General features: G+C 54.1%; 1 protein-coding gene across 1 annotated transcript in view; it reads right to left on the reverse strand.

The window, feature by feature from the left end:
* LOC139243733 (tubby-related protein 3-like) overlaps positions 1-17,472 on the reverse strand; it is a 36,005-nt gene extending 18,533 nt beyond the window's left edge. Inside the window, exons 1-9 of the mRNA XM_070870845.1 lie at positions 16,356-17,472; positions 11,619-11,660; positions 11,357-11,408; positions 10,119-10,269; positions 9,391-9,513; positions 7,940-8,038; positions 5,734-5,850; positions 3,126-3,287; positions 256-401 (exon numbers count right to left, since the gene is read on the reverse strand). Of these exons, the coding sequence (XP_070726946.1) occupies positions 256-401; positions 3,126-3,287; positions 5,734-5,850; positions 7,940-8,038; positions 9,391-9,513; positions 10,119-10,269; positions 11,357-11,408; positions 11,619-11,660; positions 16,356-16,402 (939 nt within the window). The 5' untranslated portion in view covers positions 16,403-17,472. The remainder of the gene's footprint in view (positions 1-255; positions 402-3,125; positions 3,288-5,733; positions 5,851-7,939; positions 8,039-9,390; positions 9,514-10,118; positions 10,270-11,356; positions 11,409-11,618; positions 11,661-16,355) is intronic.
* Positions 17,473-17,500: the final 28 nt, after the last annotated feature.

Here is a 17,500-nt window from a genome sequence, read left to right on the forward strand (position 1 = left end):
CCCCCCATCTCCCCTCCCTCCCTCCCTCTGCCCCCTCCCTCCCTCCCCCATCTCCCCTCTCCCTCCCCCCATCTCCCTTCCCTACCTCCCTCCATCTCCCCTCCCTCCCTCCCCACCCCCTCCCTCCCTACCCCCTCCCACCACCCCCTCCCTACCTCCCTCTCCAATTCATGTACGTCCTTGCGTTTATGGCCAGGATTAAACACAATTCCAAGTAGTTGGAACAGGGAGGGAAGGGATGAAGAGGTGACTCACATTTCTGTCGGTTTTTGCTGAGGCCGAGTGCTGCTCACTGGCGGTGACCTGTGGAGCGATGTTTTCTCCCTCCTCGGTCTCTCTCTCCTCCTCTCCCACCACCTTCTCATCCTCAGTCTCCTCAATCAGCTCCTTCTGGGAATAAACTGAATGGGAAGTCAAGCTCACAATGGAGTGTGTTCACCTGCGATCCTCACCCACTCGGCCATCGTTCCGCCTGTCGGCAGAGATTGTCTCGGGGAGCGAGATGTTGGGGTGAAACATAGGCCAGGAGTTTAATGTCACTGCCCAGCCCATCGGGAACTCTTGTATAAAGACCGCGCGCGGTTCAGTGTCAGCGTGGCAACGGCCAACAGCAACACCAGTTTCCGTGGTAACGACACCAGTGTGATCGGGTCATGTTTGGACGAGAGTCAACGAGCTTTACATTAGAATCAATGGCACCAAAACTAAGGTCACCTTGAACAGCTCGTGTTTCATGCAAAAGTGTTTTGTTACAATTATTAATCTGTCATTTCGGGATGCAGACTGTAATTACCGAGCACATAACACGAGAGACAGGCCATTCATGGACTGAACCGTCCCAGCATCCCTACGTTTCTGTCCTTTTATTTGAGGAACTCTGAAGCAAGTTTACCCACGAGCCGGGTAAATATTCTGGTGAAACTTTGCTCCAAGAGCTGGGCGGTCCTGATCGAAGCTGAGAGCAGCTTTCAGTTAATAAACCAATACTGGAGTCAGTCAATAATTAGTATTACCACTGAATGCCTTGCAATGCCAGGCCCAGGCTGCAAGGGCCCAAGGCCCCAGGCTGCAAGACCACAGGCTCCATGGCCCCAGGCTCCAAGACCGCAGGCTGTAAGGCCCCAGGCTCCAAGACCGCAGGCTGCAAGGCCCCAGGCTGCAAGACCACAGGCTCCAAGGCCCCAGGCTCCAAGACCCCAGGCTCCAAGACCCCAGGCTGTAAGGCCCCAGGCTCCAAGACCGCAGGCTGCAAGGCCCCAGGCTGCAAGGCCCCAAGCTCCAAGGCCCCAAGGCCCCAGGCTCCAAGACCCCAGGCTGTAAGGCCCCAGGCTGTAAGGCCCCAGGCTCCAAGACCCCAGGCTGTAAGGCCCCAGGCTGTAAGGCCCCAGGCTGCAAGGCCCCGTGTCTCTGCGGGGAGTTGTGTTTAGGCCATGTGTTTTATTAGTTCCTGGGATGTGGGCGTCGCTGGCAAGGCCAGCATTTATTGTCCATCTCTAACCACCCTCGAGTGTGTCGCTGGGCTATTTCACAGGGCAGTTAATGGTCAATCACATTGCTGTGGGTCTGGAGTCACATATCGGCCAGACCGGGTAAGGGCGGAAGATTTCCTTCCCTTGGGGACTTTAGTGAACCCGACCGGTTTCATGGCCACCATTACTAATACTAGAATTATATTTTTTTTAATATCCCAATAATTGAATTTAAATTCCCCAGCTGCCGTGGTGGGATTTGAACCCGTGTCCGGGTCACCGGTCCGGGCCCTGGATTACTGGTCCAGTAACATCACCGCTGTGGTACTGTTCCCGTGTCTGTGGAGGGGTCCGTTGTTGGGGGAGGGAATCGGAGACACACCGAACAAAATCAGATCAAGGCACAGCCCCCCCACCCCCACCCCCCGAGCCTGACAGACAACTGAGAACCAAGTCATTATTCCCAGAATATTCACCCAATCAAAACACAGCAATTGATTCCATCAGATTTCATATTTTCACCACAAATCAATTTCAAGTCAAGCTTACACGATTTGGTAAATGTCGCAGTATGCCCCTCCCCCGCCTGGGGGGGGGCACGGGCTAGTGCGATGGGGCCCCTCCCCCGCCTGGGGGGGGTCACGGGCTAGTGCGATGGGGCCCCTCCCCCGCCTGGGGGGGGGGGTCACGGGCTAGTGCAATAGGGCCCCTCCCCCGCCTGGGGGGGGGGTCACGGGCTAGTGCAATAGGGCCCCTCCCCCGCCTGGGGGGGGGGGGTCACGGGCTAGTGCAATAGGGCCCCTCCCCCGCCTGGGGGGGGGGTCACGGGCTAGTGCGATGGGGCCCCTCCCCCGCCTGGGGGGGGGTCACGGGCTAGTGCAATAGGGCCCCTCCCCCGCCTGGGGGGGGGGGTCACGGGCTAGTGCAATAGGGCCCCTCCCCCGCCTGGGGGGGGGGGTCACGGGCTAGTGCAATGGGGCCCCTCCCCATGGATGCTGACTGAGCCAAGCGCCGCCCCCCCCACCCCCCAATTTCCCCAATCCCCAGCAGATGTTGAAGATCCCTTTAAACCTCAATGTCCTGCTCCAGCGGGGACACAGACACTCCCAGTACTACACCCATCAGGCATTAGTCTATATGGGTTATTCAACTGTGGGGGCCTCACAGTCAAAGCTGATTCTGGAGCAGGATCCGGACACTCCGGTTCAGCGAACACAGCCTCGGCCAGGTTTGGAGAAAGGAGCCTCCTCGAACACCATGGTGAAGCAATACTGGAAAATCTGTGCAAAATTGACTTGAACAGACGGTAAAACAAGTGTGGAAACCAGCAGGACAGCCTTGCTCTGTGCCCCAAACACCCAATCCCACACCTGACCCCACCAGCTCCCCCGTGTCAGGATCAGCGCAGAATTCCCCCGTCTCAATAATCGGGGTTCGGGCAGCAGGATCCCACAGCACCACAGCTCGGGGCGACCAGTGTTGGAATTCTCCCCACACAATGTACCTCCCCCCCCCCCGCCCCCTGGTTAAGGTCACCCCCCCCCACCGCAGAGTGACCTTGACCCGGGGGCGGGGGTGGGGGGGGGGGAGTGGTGGGTAAGGGCAGGATAGGCCACACCCATCAATAACTGGCAGGTTGGGCAGAAATCTCCGCACCTTTTATCTTTGTCCTCCTGTTCCTTTTCACCAAGACGGCCAGGGAAGCAGTTTCCTCCTCCTCCTGGTCCCGATCCTCACTCGATTCCTCCACCGTGAAGATCCCAACCTTCTGCTCAATTTCTTGCACCTCCTCCTGGATCGTAACAACGTCATCGCCCCCTGGGATCAGATGGGGCAGCGTTAATGGCAACTCCCAAACACAAAGCGTCCCCGCCATCCCCATCCAGTCACTTCATCAGTGGATTCACAACAAGGGGGGGTCCGACACAGGGAGAGTCAGCACCTTCAGGGTCTGTACCCCAGGGAGAGTCAGCACCTTCAGGGTCTGTACCCCAGGGAGAGTCAGCATCTTCAGGGTCTGTACCCCGGGGAGAGTCAGCACCTTCAGGGTCTGTACCCCGGGGAGAGTCAGCACCTTCAGGGTCTGTACCCCAGGGAGAGTCAGCACCTTCAGGGTCTGTACCCCAGGGAGAGTCAGCACCTTCAGGGTCTGTACCCCAGGGAGAGTCAGCACCTTCAGGGTCTGTATCCCAGGGAGAGTCAGCACCTTCAGGGTCTGTACCCGAGGGAGAGTCCGCACCTTCAGGGTCTGTACCCCAGGGAGAGTCAGCACCTTCAGGGTCTGTACCCCAGGGAGAGTCAGCACCTTCAGGGTCTGTATCCCAGGGAGCGTCAGCACCTTCAGGGTTTGTACCCCGGGGAGAGTCAGCACCTTCAGGGTCTGTACCCCAGGGAGAGTCAGCACCTTCAGGGTCTGTACCCGAGGGAGAGTCCGCACCTTCAGGGTCTGCACCCCGGGGAGAGTCAACACCTTCAGGGTCTGTACCCCAGGGAGAGTCAGCACCTTCAGGGTCTGTACCCCAGGGAGAGTCAGTACCTTCAGGGACTGTACCCCAGGGAGAGTCAGCACCTTCAGGGTCTGTACCCCGGGGAGAGTCAGCACCTTCAGGGTCTGTACCCCAGGGAGAGTCAACACCTTCAGGGTCTGTACCCCGGGGAGAGTCAGCACCTTCAGGGTCTGTACCCTGGGGAGAGTCAGCACCTTCAGAGTCTGTACCCCGGGGAGAGTCAGCACCTTCAGGGTCTGTACCCTGGGGAGAGTCAGCACCTTCAGGGTCTGTACCCCGGGGAGAGTCAGCACCTTCAGGGTCTGTACCCCGGGGAGAGTCAGCACCTTCAGGGTCTGTACCCCGGGGAGAGTCAGCACCTTCAGGGTCTGTACCCTGGGGAGAGTCAGCACCTTCAGGGTCTGTACCCCGGGGAGTGTCAGCGCCTTCAGGGTCTGTACCCCGGGGAGAGTCAGCACCTTCAGGAACTGTACCCAGGGAGAGTCAGCACCTTCAGGGTCTGTACCCCAGGGAGAGTCAGCACCTTCAGGGTCTGTTCCCCAGGGAGAGTCAGCACCTTCAGGGTCTGTACCCCAGGGAGAGTCAGCACCTTCAGGGTCTGTTCCCCAGGGAGAGTCAGCACCTTCAGGGTCTGTACCCTGGGGAGAGTCAGCACCTTCAGAGTCTGTACCCCGGGGAGAGTCAGCACCTTCAGGGTCTGTACCCCAGGGAGAGTCAGCACCTTCAGGAACTGTACCCCAGGGAGAGTCAGCACCTTCAGGAACTGTACCCCGGGGAGAGTCAGCACCTTCAGGGTGGGACTCGGTTATGAAAGACAGGTAATAGGTTGCTGCTTGGCTGTTGCTCATCGGCTAAAATCCTGAATCGGGTTTATTTACACATTGAATGATAGAGAAGGAATTTGTTCTCTGATCTCTCCTTGGGAGTTCTTGCCGTCTCATCCACTGCATTTTAAATGAACAGACCGAGATATTCAGAGACACTCTACACCTGAGAGCTGGAAAGTTACAGATTCTCTCTCCAGCAGCTGTCTATACTCTCTGCACTCGGGTTTCATGTCTTTCAGTAAACTTTCCTAATGGCTTACTAATCAGAGCATCAATTTATCATTGTCCCTGTGTGTGGAGCCCGACATGGTCCCCTCCTTCCAGTCCCCTAACTCTCCCACCGAAGCCCATCCCTCCAGTCCCCTAACTCTCCCATCGAAGCCCATCCCTCCAGTCCCCTAACTCTCCCATCGAAGTCCATCCCTCCAGTCCCCTAACTTTCCCATCGAAGCCCATCCCTCTAGTCCCCTAACTCTCCCATCGAAGCCCATCCCTCTAGTCCCCTAACTCTCCCATCGAAGCCCATCCCTCTAGTCCCCTAACTTTCCCATCGAAGCCCATCCCTCTAGTCCCCTAACTCTCCCATCGAAGCCCATCCCTCCAGTCCCCTAACTCTCCCATCGAAGCACATCCCTCGAGTCCCCTAACTCTCCCATCGAAGCCCATCCCTCCAGTACCCTAACTCTCCCATCGAAGCCCACCTCTCCGGTCACTGAACTCCCAGTAGCCTAGCTCACTCTGATCTGCCCCAGTAGCTGGGGCTCTGGGTCACATTGTGCACTTTGGGGATAATGAGAGCAGCAACCGAGAGGCGGTGAGGTTTACAGAAGTCTGTGCACCAACTGTTGCAGCTGTCAGTCAGCGCCCATATCCTCACTGCAGAATCGAGATCTAAATCGATATTGTTCAGGTCCATGGCTACCTCCTCACCTTTCAGTCTTTGTCTTTTCTCTCGATTTGCTCCTGCTCGAGATTTCATCTTCAAAGGAGTTTGGAGTTTGACAACCATACCCTGCTCAATCTCCTTCAACTCATCGTCCAACACTTCTGTACAAAGTGGAGAACAGCATCAGCAGAGAGACAGACACCCTGAAAGACAGAGAGGGAGACAGAGAGAGACAGAGACAGAGAAGGAGAGAGAGGGAGACAGAGAGAGACAGAGAGTGAGACAGAGAGAGACAGAGAGTGAGACAGAGAGAGACAGAGAGTGAGACAGAGAGAGACAGAGAGTGAGACAGAGAGAGACAGAGAGTGAGACAGAGACAGAGAAGGAGAGAGAGGGAGACAGAGAGAGACAGAGAGAGACAGAGAGTGAGACAGAGAGAGACAGAGAGTGAGACAGAGAGACAGAGAGTGAGACAGAGAGAGACAGAGAGTGAGACAGAGAGAGACAGAGAGTGAGACAGAGAGAGACAGAGAGAGACAGAGAGTGAGACAGGGGGAAGAGAGTGAGACAGGGGAAAGAGAGTGAGACAGGGGAAAGAGAGTGAGACAGGGGGAAGAGAGTGAGACAGGGGGAAGAGAGTGAGACAGGGGGAAGAGAGTGAGACAGGGGGAAGAGAGTGAGACAGGGGGAAGAGAGTGAGACAGGGGGAAGAGAGTGAGACAGGGGGAAGAGAGTGAGACAGGGGGAAGAGAGTGAGACAGGGGGAAGAGAGTGAGACAGGGGGAAGAGAGTGAGACAGGGGGAAGAGAGTGAGACAGGGGGAAGAGAGTGAGACAGGGGGAAGAGAGTGAGACAGGGGGAAGAGAGTGAGACAGGGGGAAGAGAGTGAGACAGGGGGAAGAGAGTGAGACAGGGGGAAGAGAGTGAGACAGGGGGAAGAGAGTGAGACAGGGGGAAGAGAGTGAGACAGGGGGAAGAGAGTGAGACAGGGGGAAGAGAGTGAGACAGGGGGAAGAGAGTGAGACAGGGGGAAGAGAGTGAGACAGGGGGAAGAGAGTGAGACAGGGGGAAGAAAGTGAGACAGGGGGAAGAGAGTGAGACAGGGGGGAGAGAGTGAGACAGGGGGAAGTGAGTGAGACAGGGGGAGAGAGTGAGACAGGGGGAGAGAGTGAGACAGGGGGAGAGAGTGAGACAGGGGGAGAGAGTGAGACAGGGGGAGAGAGTGAGACAGGGGGAGAGAATGAGACAGGGGGAGAGAATGAGACAGGGGGAGAGAATGAGACAGGGGGAGAGAATGAGACAGGGGGAGAGAATGAGACAGGGGGAGAGAATGAGACAGGGGGAGAGAATGAGACAGGGGGAGAGAATGAGACAGGGGGAGAGAGTGAGACAGGGGGGAGAGAGTGAGACAGGGGGAGAGAGTGAGACAGGGGGGAGAGAGTGAGACAGGGGGGAGAGAGTGAGACAGGGGGAGAGAATGAGACAGGGGGAGCGAGTGAGACGGGGGAGCGAGTGAGACAGGGGGAGCGAGTGAGACGGGGGAGCGAGTGAGACAGGGGGAGAGAGTGAGACAGGGGGAGAGAGTGAGACAGGGGGAAGAGAGTGAGACAGGGGGAAGAGAGTGAGACAGGGGGGAGAGAGTGAGACAGGGGGAGCGAGTGAGACAGGGGGAGCGAGTGAGACAGGGGGAGCGAGTGAGACAGGGGGAGCGAGTGAGACAGGGGGAGCGAGTGAGACAGGGGGAGCGAGTGAGACAGGGGGAGAGGGTGAGACAGAGGGAGAGAGTGAGACAGAGGGAGAGAGTGAGACAGGGGGAGAGAGTGAGACAGAGGGAGAGAGTGAGACAGAGGGAGAGAGTGAGACAGGGGGAGAGAGTGAGACAGAGGGAATGTCGCTCATGGAGTGTGATCAGTGCATTTCCCGAAAGCGTTGCACTCATGGGGTGTGACAGTGAGGGGCCATGCAGGTCAGGACAGGGTTAGTCAGATGGCCTTGCAATAACATTAACTTTTAACTTTTGAAATTCAAAGCTTTGTTCAACTGAGCTCGGTTTGAACTTCATGGCTAAAACGCAGAAGGTTTTTTGCAATGTTGCTGTTAAATGGATGTTTAGTTATTGTCGATTATAGTTACTCCAAAAAATCTGCCTAATCAATCGGTGAGCGTTCACATATCAGGAAGAAAGACCCATCCTGGAACACAGACCAATCAACACTTGCTATGTATTCACTTGCTGTCTGGCTATCGGACCTTTCTCCTGCCGCTGGCCTTTCTCGCTCTTTGTCACTGCGCGCTCTGTCACTTCGGTTCCATTCTCCTCCAGTTCCTCCACAGCCACTTCCAGTACATCTGTGAACGGCAGTGTGAGATCAACAGAGAGAGACGGACACAACATAGACACTGTGAGGGTCGACATTAACATTGTGCTGGGAGCTAGGCAAGAGGGGAGTGGTTAGGTAAGGGGGATGAGTTCCACATAAAAACCTAAGAAATGATAGCAGGAGTCGGCCATTCGGCCCCTCGAGCCTGCTCCACCATTCAATCAGATCATGGCTGGAATTCGACCTTAACTCCACTTTCCCGCCCAATCCCCATATCCCTTGATTCCCAAAATCTAGCGATCTCTGCCTTGAATATACTCAACGACTGAGCCTCCACTGCCCTCTGGGGCAGAGAATTCCAAACGTTCACCACCCTCCGAGTGAAGAAATTCCTCCTCATCTCAGTCCTAAATGGCCGACCCCTTATCCTGAGACTGTGTGACCCCTGGTTCTAGACTCCCCAGCCCGGGGGGAAACACCCTCCCTGCATCCACCCTGTCAAGCCCGGTAAGAATGTTGTATGTTTCAATGAGATCACCTCTCATTCTTCTAAACTCTAGAGAATATCGGCCCAGTCTGCTCAATCTCTCCTCATAGGACAATCCCCCCATCCCAGGAATCAGTCTGGTGAACCTTCGTTGCACTCCCTCTATGGCAAGTATATCCTTCCTTAGGTAAGGAGACCAGAATGGTGCACAATACTCCAGGTGTGGTCTCACCAGGGCCCTGTATAATCGCAGTAAGACATCTTTACTCTTATACTCAAATCCTCCTGTAACCATTTGCTTTCTAATTGCTTGCTGTACCTGAACGTTAACTTTCAGTGATTCGTGTACAAGGACATCCAGGTCCCTCTGAACACCAACATTGCCCAATCTCTCTCCATTTAAACAATACTCTGATTTTCTATTTTCCCTACCAAAGTGGATAATTTCACACTTATTCACATTATATTCCATTTGCCATGTTCTTGCTCACTCACTTAGCCCGTCTATATCCCCTTGAAGCCTCTTTGCATCCTCCTCACAACTTGCTTTGTATCATCAGCAAACTTGGATATATTACATTTGGTCCACTCATCGAAGTCATTGATATAGATTGTGAATAGCTGAGGCCCAAGCACTGATCCTTGTGGCACCCCGCGAGTTACAGCCTCCCAACCCGAAAATGACCCGTTTATTTCTACTCTTGTTTTCTGTCTGTTAACCAATCCTCAATCCAATGTGCCTTAAACTGTCCAAATTCCATGTGACCCAGCACTCGTTGTCCTCAGTACCACTCCCACGCCCCCACCCCAAGCAATGCAGCTCCTGGACACCCCAGTCTTGCCACCCTGACTCTCCAGCTAATGCCCAATCCCAGCAGGCCACTCAGCCTTACCGTTTTCCACATTCCATGCTGGTTCTTTGGCCGAGTGGTGAATATCTCTGTCCCCATTATCCAGTGACTCGAAGAGGAGCGGAATACTGGCGATCTCTTCCACAGGGATCTTGCAGGAGAAGTCTTCGAGAGGAAGGTGTGAGAGAGAGAAAAGGGGAATTGTTAGAGAAAAGCACGTGTCAACAGCTCAGTCTGAGTCATTTCACCGGCAGCCTCGCACCTTGTGTTCCACCACCTGTCATCTCCCCAAGCCTACTCTAATCTCACTCCGTCGCTGCTAATAGTGAGGCCTGCAATGGTCAGAAGGTCACAGGTCTGAGTGAAGGAGGCCCTCTATCCTACCTCTATTCATCTCTCTGTTCCTCAAATGATCCCAGTGTCTGAGACACGAGTCAAGCTACTGGAAGTAAATACTTCCCAACTGTTCTTAACCAGCTCTTCATCAGCCCTGACTCTGCCCTAAATGAACGGTTCCCGATTTTCCTTTGCTTTTCTGATCATTTATCCATCCAGTCCCCTAACTCTCCCATCGAAGCCCATCCCTCCAGTGCACTGTCTGCAAAAACATTATAATCAGAAGGTGCTGCAAATCCTTCTCTCCTGGGTTGCTCCCAGCAGTGTCCGGGAGATTGATCTTATACTCTGAGAAACTGTGGGAGTGTTGCTGATGCTCCAGCAAATCTCATTACACAGTCCCGGTGCTTTTGTGTGTTATGGACACTCTGTACCTGTGAGTACATTGATGCTATGGGTTTCGAACGGGAAGGTCTGCTCATCTGCTTTCTTCAGCTGCCTGGGCTTCAGCTTGGCGTCTGGGTTTGCCTGAACCATCAGGATATCCTGCCGCTTCCGTCTCTGCTTCTGTTTCAAGAGATTCCACTGGGAAAAGGGACAAACGATAGTTCTGTGTCTCCAGTGGCTGATACTCTATTCTCATCTACACTGTCCCATCAAACACTGCCAGGGCAGGTACAGGGGGTTAGATATAGAGTAAAGCTCCCTCTACACTGTCCCATCAAACACTCCCAGGGCAGGTACAGCATGGGGTTAGATACAGAGTAAAGCTCCCTCTACACTGTCCCATCAAACACTCCCAGGGCAGGTACAGCACGGGGTTAGATACAGAGTAAAGCTCCCTCTACACTGTCCCATCAAACACTCCCAGGGCAGGTACAGCATGGGGTTAGATACAGAGTAAAGCTCCCTCTACACTGTCCCATCAAACACTCCCAGGGCAGGTACAGCATGGGGTTAGATACAGAGTAAAGCTCCCTCTACACTGTCCCATCAAACACTCCCAGGGCAGGTACAGGGAGTTAGATACAGAGTAAAGCTCCCTCTACACTGTCCCATCAAACACTCCCAGGGCAGGTACAGCACGGGGTTAGATACAGAGTAAAGCTCCCTCTACACTATCTTATCAAACACTCCCAGGGCAGGTACAGGGGGTTAGTTACAGAGTAAAGCTCCCTCTACACTGTCCCATCAAACACTCCCAGGGCAGGTACAGGGGGTTAGATACAGAGTAAAGCTCCCTCTACACTGTCCCATCAAACACTCCCAGGGCAGGTACACGGGGTTAGATACAGAGTAAAGCTCCCTCTACACTGTCCCATCAAACACTCCCAGGGCAGGTACAGGGGGTTAGATACAGAGTAAAGCTCTCTCTACACTGTCCCATCAAACACTCCCAGGGCAGGTACACGGGGTTAGATACAGAGTAAAGCTCCCTCTACACTGTCCCATCAAACACTCCCAGGGCAGGTACAGGGGGTTAGATACAGAGTAAAGCTCCCTCTACACTGTCCCATCAAACACTCCCAGGGCAGGTACAGGGGGTTAGATACAGAGTAAAGCTCCCTCTACACTGTCCTACATTAACTCCAATCTCCTATGAGTTTCCTGCGGTGCATCAACCATCTGGTGAACTGATCATTTAATGTTCAATATCCCATTGATATCCCACCTGATTGTCCAGCCTCTGTCGTCGCAGGCTCTGGCCATCTTCATCCATAACACTGAGGGGAGAGCAGAAATATGGGATATCAATACACAGCTCACAACCAGGGGCACGGAGCTCTGGCCCCAGCACGGAGCTCCGGCAGGAGTCGAGCCCAGGAGATGGACAGCAACAAACCACCCCCATTGGCAAATCAGCCTGGAGACACGAACTGGATCTAAATGAAAAATAAACAGCTAAAAATGAGAGAAAGGAAATTGTACTTTACCTCTCTGGGAGTGTTGTGGAATAAAGTGCTGGATTCTCAGCCCTGGGGTCAGGTGCGGACAAAGTTGGAGAGAGAGAGAGAGAGAGAGAGAGAGAGCGAGCATGGTTACTACAAATATACTTTGCTCATACAAACACTGGTCTAGTTTGTTACCATAACAATACTTCCTGTATCTGAGGGTTGCAATGGATACTCCTCATTGCATTATGGAAATAAAAGATGGCGGCCAAGTATATAATAACAACTTGCATTTATATAGCACCTTTAAAATATCCCAGGGCGCTTCACAGGAGCGTAAACCAGACAGGAATTTGACACCGAGCCACATAAAGAGATATTAGGGCAGATGACCAAAAGCTTGGTCAAAGAGGTAGGTTTTAAGGAGCATCTTAAAGGAGGTAGAGAGGCGGAGAGGTTTAGGGAGGGAGTTCCAGAGCTTGGGGACCAGGCAACAGAAGGCACGGCCACCGATGGTGGAGCGATTATAATCAGGGATGCTGGAGGAGCGCAGACATCTCGGAGGGTCGTTGGTCTGGAGGAGGTTACAGAGATAGGGAGGGGCGAGGCCCTGGAGGGATTTGAAAACAAGGATGAGAATTTTGAAATCGAGATTTTTCTTAACTGAGAGACAATGTAGGTCAGCGAGCACAGGGGATGATGAGTGAGCGGGACTTGGTGCGAGTTAGGCCAATTGAGTTTTGGATCACCTCAAGTTTACATCGGGTAGAATGTGGGAGGTCAGCCAGGAGTGTGTTGCAATAATCAGGTCTGGAGGTAACAAAGGCACGGATGAGGGCTTCAGCAGCGGATGAGCTGAGGCTGGGGAAGAGACGGGCGATGTTACGGAGGTGGAAACAGGCGGTCTTAGTGACGTGGTCACTATGGAACAAGGTTTGAGTCTTCTCAATATTTATGGAAGACATTTCTGATCATCCAGTAGGCTGTTGCACAAGCTGTACGACAAATGAGAGGCAGTGGAGGGATCTGGAGAGGTGTGCTGAGGGCAATGTACGACCACACACTAGATCAACTGCAATCCCCAACATTCTCTAAAAGGCCTTGCACTTCCCTCATAAACCTTGCGTGATCACACGGTGCCTCGAGAGCAGACAGATCACATCATGTCAATGCATCATTGGCACATGTCATCGTCATGACAACAATGGCACACGTGACACTGAATGCCCATCCATTGGGTCAGTGCTCCTTAAAGCCAGTCACTGCGGCCTGACAGGTGAGGGTGCCTGGCGATAAAGGCTCTCCTCGAGGAGTTGATGGATTGGAGCTGGCAGTTGGAAGGAGATTAGACACTGCACTGGCTGTTGGGAGACTTTAGTCCCAAGCAGAAGCTGCTGGAATCTCGCAAATGCACGAACCTTCAATCATAAGAATGTAAGAACATAAGAAATAGGAGCAGGGGTCGGCCATACGGCCCCTCGAGCATGCTCCGCCATTTAATAAGATCATGGCTGATCTGACCATGGACTCAGCTCCACTTCCCCGCCCGCTCCCCATAATCTCTTACTCCCTTATCACTCAAAAATCTGTCTATCTCCACCTTAAATATACTCAATGACCCAGCCTCCCTAGCTCTCTGGGGTAGAGAATTCCACAGATTTACAACCCTCAGAGAAGAAATTCCTCCTCATCTCAGTTTTAAATGGGCGACCTCTTATTCTGAGACTATGTCCCTTAGTTTTAGTTTTCCCTATGAGTGGAAATATCCTCTCTGCATCCACCTTGTCGAGCTCCCTCGTTATAAGTTTCAATAAGATCACCTCTCATTCTTCTGAACTCCAATGAGTATAGGCCCAACCTACTCAACCTATCTTCATAAGTCAACTCCTTCATCTCTGGAATCAATCTAGTGAATCTTCTCTGAACTGCCTCCAATGCAAGTATGTCCTTCCTTAAATACAGAGACCAACACTGTACGCAGTACTCCAGGTGTGGCCTCACCAATACCCTGTACAGTTGTTGCAGGACTTCCCTGCTTTTATACTCTATCCCCCCGGCAATAAAGGCCAGCATTCCATTTGCCTTCCTGATCACTTGCTGTACCTGCAGACTAACTGTTTGTGTTTCATGCACAAGGACCCCAGGTCCCTCTGTACTGCAGCACTTTGCAAATTTTCTCCATTTAAATAAAAATTTGTTTTTCTTCCTTTTATTTGTCATGCTATTACCTTTACTTCTTTTAGACGCCCCCCTGAGCTCCACCCTGTGCCCACGTGTAAAGATTCAGAGACTGGGCTATCGGGCTGAGATTGGGAAGATGCTTCGTCAGAAATTACAGACAGAAAGGACAAATGTCCTTTAACGGGTACGTTATTCATTCTAAACCCACGGGGATGATGTCACTGTGATTGGTGAGGGGTGATGTCACGGGGATGATGTCACTGATTGGTGAGGGGTGATGTCACGGGGATGATGTCACTGATTGGTGAGGGGTGATGTCGCGGGGATGATGTCACTGTGATTGGTGAGGGGTGATGTCGCGGGGATGATGTCACTGTGATTGGTGAGGGGTGATGTCACGGGGATGATGTCACTGTGATTGGTGAGGGGTGATGTCACGGGGATGATGTCACTGTGATTGGTGAGGGGTGATGTCGCGGGGATGATGTCACTGTGATTGGTGAGGGGTGATGTCGCGGGGATGATGTCACTGTGATTGGTGAGGGGTGATGTCGCGGGGATGATGTCACTGTGATTGGTGAGGGGTGATGTCACGGGGATGATGTCACTGTGATTGGTGAGGGGTGATGTCGCGGGGATGATGTCACTGTGATTGGTGAGGGGTGATGTCACGGGGATGATGTCACTGTGATTGGTGAGGGGTGATGTCACGGGGATGATGTCACTGTGATTGGTGAGGGGTGATGTCACGGGGATGATGTCACTGTGATTGGTGAGGGGTGATGTCGCGGGGATGATGTCACTGTGATTGGTGAGGGGTGATGTCGCGGGGATGATGTCACTGTGATTGGTGAGGGGTGATGTCACGGGGATGATGTCACTGACAGTAGTCAAACAAACAGGATTGACATTTAAAGTTTTAACTCAAACCAAAAACACCGAAAACAATGATTCCAAAATAAATATTCTCTCTTCTTTCAGATGATGTAGAGTGAGGACGGAAACAGATCAGAATATTTTGAGAGTTTATTCCCAGTAATCTGCTTCCTCTTATAACAGCTCCCTCCTCACACCAGGCAACGACATCACTACAGATCCCACATCATCTCTCGCAAGCGCCTCCTCCATACCCTTCTCCTTTCCGCTCCCCACACTCACACCATCACACTCTCACCTCCTCCCTCCCCACACTCACACCATCACACTCTCACCTCCTCCCTCCCCACACTCACACCATCACACTCTCACCTCCTTCCTCCCCACACTCACACCATCACACTCTCTCACCCTCACTCCCCACACTCACACCATCACACTCTCACCTCCTCCCTCCCCACATTCACACCATCACACTCTCACCTCCTCCCTCCCCACACTCACACCATCACACTCTCACCTCCTCCCTCCCCACACTCACACCATCACACTCTCACCTCCTCCCTCCCCACACTCACACCATCACACTCTCACCTCCTCCCTCCCCACACTCACACCATCACACTCTCTCTCTCCCTCCCTCCCCATACGCACACCATCACACTCTCACCTCCTCCCTCCCCACACTCACACCATCACACTCTCTCACCCTCCCCACACTCACACCACCACACTCTCTCACCCTCCCTCCCCACACTCACACCATCACACTCTCTCACCCTCCCTCCCCACACTCACACCACCACACTCTCTCACCCTCACTCCCCACACGCACACCATCACACTCTCTCACCCTCCCCACACTCACACCATCACACTCTCTCACCCTCCCTCCCCACACTCTCTCTCCCTCCCCACACTCACACCACCACACTCTCTCTCCCTCCCCACACTCACACCATCACACTCTTTCTCTCTCCCCACACTCACACCATCACACTCTCTCTCCCTCCCCACACTCACACCACCACACTCTCTCACCCTCCCTCCCCACACTCACACCATCACACTCTCTCTCCCTCCCCACACTCACACCATCACACTCTCTCACCCTCCCCACACTTACACCATCACACTCTCTCTCCCTCCCCACACTCACACCATCACACTCTCTCTCCCTCCCCACACTTACACCACCACACTCTCTCTCACTCCCCACACTCACACCATCACACTCTCTCTCTCTCCCCACACTCACACCATCACACTCTCTCACTCTCACTCCCCACACTCACACCATCACACTCTCTCACCCTCCCTCCCCACACTCACACCATCACACTCTCTCACCCTCCCTCCCCACACTCACACCATCACACTCTCTCACCCTCCACACACTCACACCATCACACTCTCTCACCCTCCCCACACGCACACCATCACACTCTCTCTCCCTCCCCACACTCACACCATCACACTCTCCCTCCCTCCCCACACGCACACCATCACCTCAGACACGGTGAAAAGTTCCTCCGACAATCACCAGCTTTTTATAACCCAAGTTTGGCATCGCTTCCTCATCCTCGACCCCACTCTCTCGCCTCAGTGGCCCCCTTCCCCTGGCCTCCCAACACAAACATGGCGAGGACTGGATGTCCCATGTTCCAGCATGGTAGGTCCCAGACCCTCGACCCGTGGATTCACTCGGCCCAGAATACTCACAGCTCAGTCTTGCACACCACTTGAAGGGCATCCAACTCAAAAGGCATCGATACAAGAATGAATGCACGGAGTGCAGGGAAGTGGTGCGTCCAGTGGCAGCAAGAGGCAATGTGAGAGACTGAGCCGGTGAGAAACTAATCTCCCAAACGCTGACACCTAAATCACAGGGTAATCGGATTGTCCCGGGATTAACACAGACTAACAGCTGGGCACCCTGACTAGGCACAGAGTGCCTGGTCAAAGACTCCTGGAAACAGAGGGCACCAAGGGAAGGGCACTGGGGGCCTGACCCTTCACCTGGTGCACTGGGGGTCTGACCCTTCACCTGGTGCACTGGGGGTCTGACCCTTCACCTGGTGCACTGGGGGTCTGACCCTTCACCTGGTGCACTGGGGGTCTGACCCTTCACCTAGTGCACTGGGGGTGTGACCCTTCACCTGGTGCATTGGGGGTGTGACCCTTCACCTGGTGCACTGGAGGCCTGACCCTTCACCTGGTGCACTGGAGGCCTGACCCTTCACCTGGTGCACTGGGGGTGTGACCCTTCACCTGGTGCACTGGGGGTGTGACCCTTCACCTGGTGCACTGGGGGTGTGACCCTTCACCTGGTGCACTGGAGGCCTGACCCTTCACCTGGTGCACTGGGGGTGTGACCCTTCACCTGGTGCACTGGGGGTGTGACCCTTCACCTGGTGCCCTGGGGGTCTCACCCTTCACCTGGTGCACTGGGGGTTTGACCCTTCACCTGGTGCACTGAGGGTGTGACCCTTCACCTGGTGCACTGGAGGCCTGACCCTTCACCTGGTGCACTGGGGGTCTGACCCTTCACCTGGTGCACTGGGGGTCTGACCCTTCACCTGGTGCACTGGGGGTGTGACCCTTCACCTGGTGCACTGGGGGTGTGACCCTTCACCTGGTGCCCTGGGGGTCTCACCCTTCACCTGGTGCACTGGGGGTTTGACCCTTCTCCTGGTGCACTGGGAGTTTGACCCTTCACCTGGTGCACTGGAGGCCTGACCCTTCACCTGGTGCACTGGAGGCCTGACCCTTCACCTGGTGCACTGGGGGTGTGACCCTTCACCTGGTGCACTGGGGGTCTGACCCTTCACCTGGTGCCCCGGGACCACGTGCTATTCAGCCGCGGC

This window comes from Pristiophorus japonicus, unplaced genomic scaffold (assembly GCF_044704955.1).
Source record: "Pristiophorus japonicus isolate sPriJap1 unplaced genomic scaffold, sPriJap1.hap1 HAP1_SCAFFOLD_1842, whole genome shotgun sequence".
In the NCBI taxonomy this organism is placed as follows: Eukaryota; Metazoa; Chordata; class Chondrichthyes; family Pristiophoridae; genus Pristiophorus; species Pristiophorus japonicus.